The 5,841-nt window shown below is 64.3% G+C and overlaps 1 protein-coding gene across 1 annotated transcript; it reads left to right on the forward strand.

The window, feature by feature from the left end:
* Positions 1-745: 745 nt before the first annotated feature.
* LOC135879960 (C-C motif chemokine 21b-like) lies at positions 746-2,369 on the forward strand. The gene is made up of 3 exons (XM_065406003.1): positions 746-803; positions 1,886-2,006; positions 2,198-2,369. The coding sequence occupies exons 1-3, from the start codon at positions 746-748 to the stop codon at positions 2,367-2,369; spliced, it is 351 nt and encodes a 116-aa protein (XP_065262075.1).
* The last annotated feature ends 3,472 nt before the right edge of the window (positions 2,370-5,841 follow it).

The raw sequence follows: 5,841 nt of genomic DNA on the forward strand, positions 1-5,841 counted from the left end.
CGCGGACTCCGGCTCTGGGCCAGACAGACCCCGGCTAGCCGCCTGTCCCAGCACGGACCTGGCCACGGCGCGTTGGATCTGGAGCGTGCTCGCAGTGTCGCGGCACAAACCGGCACATTTCCCCAGCAGTGGCTGTCCCCGCCACGCCCAGGCCTGACTGTCTGGGGCTCCTGGCAGAAGGCAGGGGATTGGGGGGGCCTGGACTCGAATGTCTCCACACCGGTTTGCCCCGTCCTGGCTCGGGAATCCACAGACAAGCCCAGAGCCTGCCCTGCGGGATGCTGTGCGTTCGGACGGGGGCGGCTGGGCTGGAGCCAGAACCGGCAGGCGCTGGGTTCAGCGGGTCCCGACGGGAACGCAGGAGCTACGTTGGATCTGGAAGAGCCGAGGGCTCTTTGCTGTGGGGCTGATACGCCCGCCTCCGCCCCCTCGCCACAGCCCCCGGCTGTATCCCTGGCCTGGTGCCAGTCATGACCTTACCAGAACACATCTGCAAAGGGGAGCTGCTCCTGCCAGGAACCGTCCCCACCTCCCCTCCCAGCTGTGCACACTGGAGCTGAGCGTGTGGGATGGGATGGGAGTGGGCCGCCAGCCAGGCTCTTGCAAGGAAGGAAAGTGAAAGCTGGCTGCCGCAGAGCATAAATACAGGCAGCCGGGGAAGGGGACGCAGCATCTCAGCTCTGCCTGCTCCTGAGCCACAGGACGCCTCCGCCTGCCTGATCGCCCTGCCCCATCGCTGGCCAGAATGACCCTCCGCATCCTGCTGCTGCTGGCGGCTGCCCTGTGCATCTGCAAGGCCCAAGGTACTGCATGGCCCCAGCTGGTCCCCGCCTGGGAGGGTGCCCTGGGGACAGGAATGGGTCAGCTGGCGTGGGGTGCGCCTCGGAGCAGCTGGACACGGGGGGTAGCCCAACCCGCTAGCCCTTTTGCAGCTGGGGCTTTGTTCCAGCCGCAGTGCTGCTCGGGTGGGGAGGGAAGGGCGAGGGGAGTGCTGGCATACCTGGCAGTGCAGCTGGGGGCCTCCGCCTGGCAGGTCCAGCGGGGGCACCTAGTGATGGAGCAGGGAGCTCAGCTCTGGGGGCCTGGGCTCTAGCCTGGCCTCTGACCCTAGTTTGTTGCGAGACCCAGGCGGGTCTGGGCACTCGATCCCGCCCCTGGAAAGGGGGCTGTATGTGTAACCCAGGCCTGCTTGTCCCCCCTTTCGCCTCTCTAGTGGCAGCTAGCCCTTGATGAGCCAGCTACCGCCTGGGCTAAAGGCCACGTCTCTTAGCTCAGGCATTAAACTCCTGAGGTCCCAGGTTTGATCCTGGCTGACGCCGACTCGGGTCTGTCGGCGTGACTCTAGCGCTTGCCCATTTCGGGTCGATGCTTTGTGATTCCCCCAGCGAAAAGTGCTGTCCTCGGCATGTTCCCTGCACCCCCAATGCTCAGCGGTGGGGCAGAGGCTGCTGGAGCAGGGGGCCCTGCCTGCTCGGGCGTCTGCCCGCTAGCCCCAGCTTGGGGAGAGCTTTATCAGCCACTCACAGGCTGCGGAGTGGAGGTCACCTTCCTGCAGAGAGAAAGCAACTGCCTGGCTTTGTTCTGATTGGCTAGAAACCGGGTTGATTCAGGTGACCTAGTCAGCAGATGAACGTGGCCGGGGGGTGTCCCCGTAGCGCGGCCGCTAGGAGCTGCGGGTCGGGAGTGCGGGGCACCGGCAGAGCGGTGTCTGAGAAACTCCCTCTCTGCAGCACCTGGGGCCGGCAAGCCCCATGCGTGAGGCTCAGTAAGGGTCTCGGGGCTGGGGAAGGTGCCTCAGGTTTGCATGCAGCTCTCCAGAGGCATCTCACCAGAAAGGCATCCTCTGCCCGCGTCTCACCCATGCCCTTGTCTGCTTGCCCACTAGGGAGCGAGAACCAGGCATCCGACTGCTGCCTGAGCCACAAGAATCGTCCCATCCCACTCCATCTCCTCTCCGCCTACAGAATCCAGAGTCCCGAGACAGGCTGCCGGCTCTCAGCTATTGTGTAAGTGCCTGTGGGCGCCCGGGGGAGCTCTGCGGGTGCGTGGGGCACCTCCGGGGATGGAGACTCGGTAATCCTGCCCTTCCCCATGGCTTGGGGTTGTGTTAGGATGGGGACGGGGAGAGGAGGGGTTCTGGCTGTCCCCAGATGGGTCTGTCCCGGCCCCCCTTAGCAACTCTTCTGTCATGACTCAGGTTCATCACCAAGAAGAACAGGAATCTCTGTGCCCCGCCCAGTGCTCGCTGGACCCGTGACCTGATGGAGAAACTGGATAGGAAAAAAGGACAAACCACAGCGGTCGGCGCCGTGAAACATGTCCGCTCGAAGGGAGCCAAGCACCGCAAGCAGAGAAAGCCCCAGCACTAAGAGGTGGGGACAGCAGCGCCCCAGGGGGTGCCGGGTGTGGGGAGGGACGGGCCACTGCTGTCAGCCTGCGCCAGATCCTCAGCCAGTGGAAAGCAATCCAGCCCCGTGGGCAGCCAGGCGGCTCTGCCCTGCCATGCAGGGGCGCTGCGGGCTGTGGCGGAGAGCGAGTGGGAGTGGGGGGGATTGAAGCAGCAGGCGTGCTGGTGTTGAGCGCAGTGAGATGTGAAATGTCCTGGGCCGGGGGCTGGGCCGAGCCCATCTCTGCCTATCAGGGCCTTGCCGGCCGTGGTGGCGGAGCGGTGACTGGCCGGCCTGGCGATGGCACACGGCGACCGGTCACTAACGGCGCATGGTGACTCCCCGACGACGCTGCCTGGGGCTGGGGGTGTCTCATTCGCGGCTGCTGATTGGGAGCCACTAGAAAGGGGGGTGCTTTAGGAAATGGGGGAGGGGCACAGAGCTCCCTGCCCTCGTGCGAGACCCTCCCCTGCTCTCTCTAACTGCTCTCTCCCCGCCCAGGGCACCAGCCGTCCCCGCCCCGGCGCCTGCCTGCCTGCTCAGTTGACCTCCACAGAGCCCCCCGGACTGCAAGCAAAGGAGACCTGGCTGATGCCTGCCCTGGGTGTGGAGGGCTTGGCTTGGGGCGGTGTGTGATTTCCCCTGGAGATGCTGCACCTCCTGACCGCGTGCTGCCTCCTGCTAAGCATCTGTCACGCCGCGACTCCCTCCCGCGGCTCCCGGCCAAGCTCATATCCACAGCTTGACACCCCTCCCCACCTTTGCATGAAAAGCCAGTGATTAGCGAGGCTGCTGCTGCTGAACACGCCTTTCCTCGGGGCCAGCTCCAGCGAGGTCGAAGGGAGCACGTGCCCTGACCGCCGGGGCTATTAGTCAGCGCCTAGGTAACCCTATAACCCTGCTCCCCTCCCGCTGCCTCCACCACTGTGGGCAGGGCCAGTACCTCTCCCAGAGGGAGAGATGTTTGCCCACAGACCCTCCAGACAAGGACTTTGGTTAATTAAGTTCCATGCAGATATATGATTGTCATGAAAAGATACCCAGGGCTTAGTAATACCAGCAAAGACTGCAGGCTGGCTGGACTAGCAAGTCCCTATTGCTTCTCTCAAGCGCGCTTATCTGGTTTGATTGCTTTATTAGGTGGCTCTTTCAGACTGTATTAAGAAACTGTGACGTCCTAGCTACTGCAGGACATGCTATGCAGGAGCTCTGCCCTGCACGACGCGCTGTGCCCTCGCCTCGCCGGGAACGCACAGCCGATCGCGAGAGGAATTCAAGTCAATAAAAATGATTTAAAACTTCCAGAAGCAAAGACGTACTGGTGTGGTTGGTGTTGTGAGCGTGCCGCGGGGGGGCTGGGTCGCCTGAGAAATACGGACAGGCGCTCCAGCTCCACCACCTGTTGTTGGGCTGGAGGCCGGAGGCCCTGGGGGAGGCTGGTGGGTCACGCCCCATGCGCGGGGGTCTAATGGGTTTGGGGTTGGGGAGGAATTTCCCCCGGGCCAGATTGGCAGGAACCCTGGGGGGGTTTCACCTCCCTCGGCAGCGTGGGGCACGGGTGACTTGCAGGTGGGGGAGTCTCTGTCACAGGAGGGGGTGGGCGAGGGTCTGAGATGTGCAGGTCAGACGGTCCCGTCTCACCGGAAAGTCTGAATCACCGCAGGGAGCAGCCCCACCCAGCGAGTAGGCGGGTTGCAGAGCCGGGGGCCCCGGGTGAACCCTGAGGTGACTGCAGTCCTGCTGTGCTCTGACTGGGGGGGCTGGAGACAGCTACTATTGCCTGTTAGCAGCATGCACAGCCCAAGGCACGGCCCCTGCATGACAATGGGACCTGGTCAGGCTCTGCCTGCTGGCCCCCACCAGCCTCCTGCGGGGAGACTCCTGCATCACAGCCCCGGGTGTTAAAGCTTCCCTGGATCTCAGCAGGCTGCCGCACGGCTTCCTCCCTGGGCCTCGCCGGCACATTTCCTGGGCCCAGAGCCTCAGTCTGCTGGCCCTGTGTGGAAATGGACCCCCCTCCCTCCCGCCCACCTGCCCTAGGCCACCAGGGGCAGCGCTGACCCCCAAGACGCCCCGGTAGCTGGAACAGGGGAGCGGCCGATGTGGGGAGCCCTCCTCCAGGGGCTCTCAGAGACCTGAGATGTAATGGTTGTAGGAAAACGGCAAATGTCCAAGGGTTCATGAAATAGTGGCCAAATGGGGCCCACAAAGGGTTAACTAGGTGAGACGGGGTGGGGGTCGCTCATACTCCCCTGACCAGGAAGGCAGCCGGTCCCTCAGACCTATGTGATGGACTTTCGCAGGCAGCCAGCCAGCTCCTCGGGGGCCCAGGGTGGTGACGGACGGGGCCCCACTCCAGGCACCAGTGTACGTGTCCTGCTGTACTCTGACCCCCAGCGGGAGTGCAAGGGGGTGGTTAATGGGGAGACATGCATGGGGTGGAGAGTCTGCGACAGCGAGACCCCTTGTCACACCCTGTGTGCTGCAACCCCATCGAATGCTGACGGGCTGGGTGACCTGGGGGAATTCAAGGAGCCAGAAGGCTGCGAATGCAGGTGTCAGTGAAGATGCAAATAGCCCGGCTGGCAGGGAGGAGGCGAGGGGATTTTCCCCGGGCTGGTAACATACAGGAAAGGCTGCTAAGCCCAGGACACCTCCCTGGCTGTAACCGGAGCCCTGGGCCTGGTGGGGGAGGAACCCCCCACCCATCTCCACACGGGAGATGGGAGGGGGCCAGCTCCCCGCCTGCCCTCGCTGGGGAAACCGAGGCACAGCTGCACCCCCGCCAGCTGAGTGCGGGGAGAGCCAGGCAGGGCAGGACGGCTGCCAGGCAGGGTCGCCTTGTCCCAGGCTGAGAGAGGCCCCAGGGGAGTGGGAGCGCCTGGCAGGACGCTGCTGGTAACAGCGGTGCCTGGTCAGAGGGTGGTCACAGCCATGGGGGGGTCCCTTCCCCAAGAGACCCTGAATCTCAGCCCTCCAGGAAGGGGGGCCGGGAGGGGGCTCTGCCCTGGGGGTGAGGGTGACAGGGGGACCCCAAGAGGGGAGATGGGCTCCTGGCACACACAGCTCCAGAGGGGGCCTGCCCCAGAGCATCAGCGCCCCAGAGATCTGGCTTGGGTAAGAACCAATGCTCAAGGGGTCACTCCCTGTTCCACCCTAGGGGTGAGGGGACCCCCGGCTGCGGCCCAGATGGCCGACACATGGAGCAGGTGGGGTCACTGCCCCCCTCCCTCCCTGGCAGACGAGGGGAGGAGGCAGTGGCAGGACCCCAGCCCAGTTTCAAACCCAAAGGTGTTGGGGTGGGGAAAGGGCCTGGGGGCCCCACGAGAGCTCCTCCTGTGCCCCCTGCTAGAGCCACCGAACTGGCCAGATGTCAGGGAGGACGTGACACTGCTCTGAGCCGTGCACTGGAAACCCTCAGTGTGCTGGCTTAGCAAGAGCCTGTGCGAATCCT

This window comes from Emys orbicularis, chromosome 6, assembly GCF_028017835.1.
Source record: "Emys orbicularis isolate rEmyOrb1 chromosome 6, rEmyOrb1.hap1, whole genome shotgun sequence".
Lineage (NCBI taxonomy): Eukaryota > Metazoa > Chordata > Testudines > Emydidae > Emys > Emys orbicularis.

Excerpts from the sequence above, each read along its gene's own strand:
- LOC135879960 (XM_065406003.1), top strand. The coding sequence starts at position 746 with ATGACCCTCCGCATCCTGCTGCTGCTGGCGGCTGCCCTGTGCATCTGC. Across the intron at positions 804-1,885 it reads GTGCATCTGCAAGGCCCAAG|GGAGCGAGAACCAGGCATCC; the intron begins GTACTGCATGGC and ends CTTGCCCACTAG. Across the intron at positions 2,007-2,197 it reads TGCCGGCTCTCAGCTATTGT|GTTCATCACCAAGAAGAACA; the intron begins GTAAGTGCCTGT and ends GTCATGACTCAG.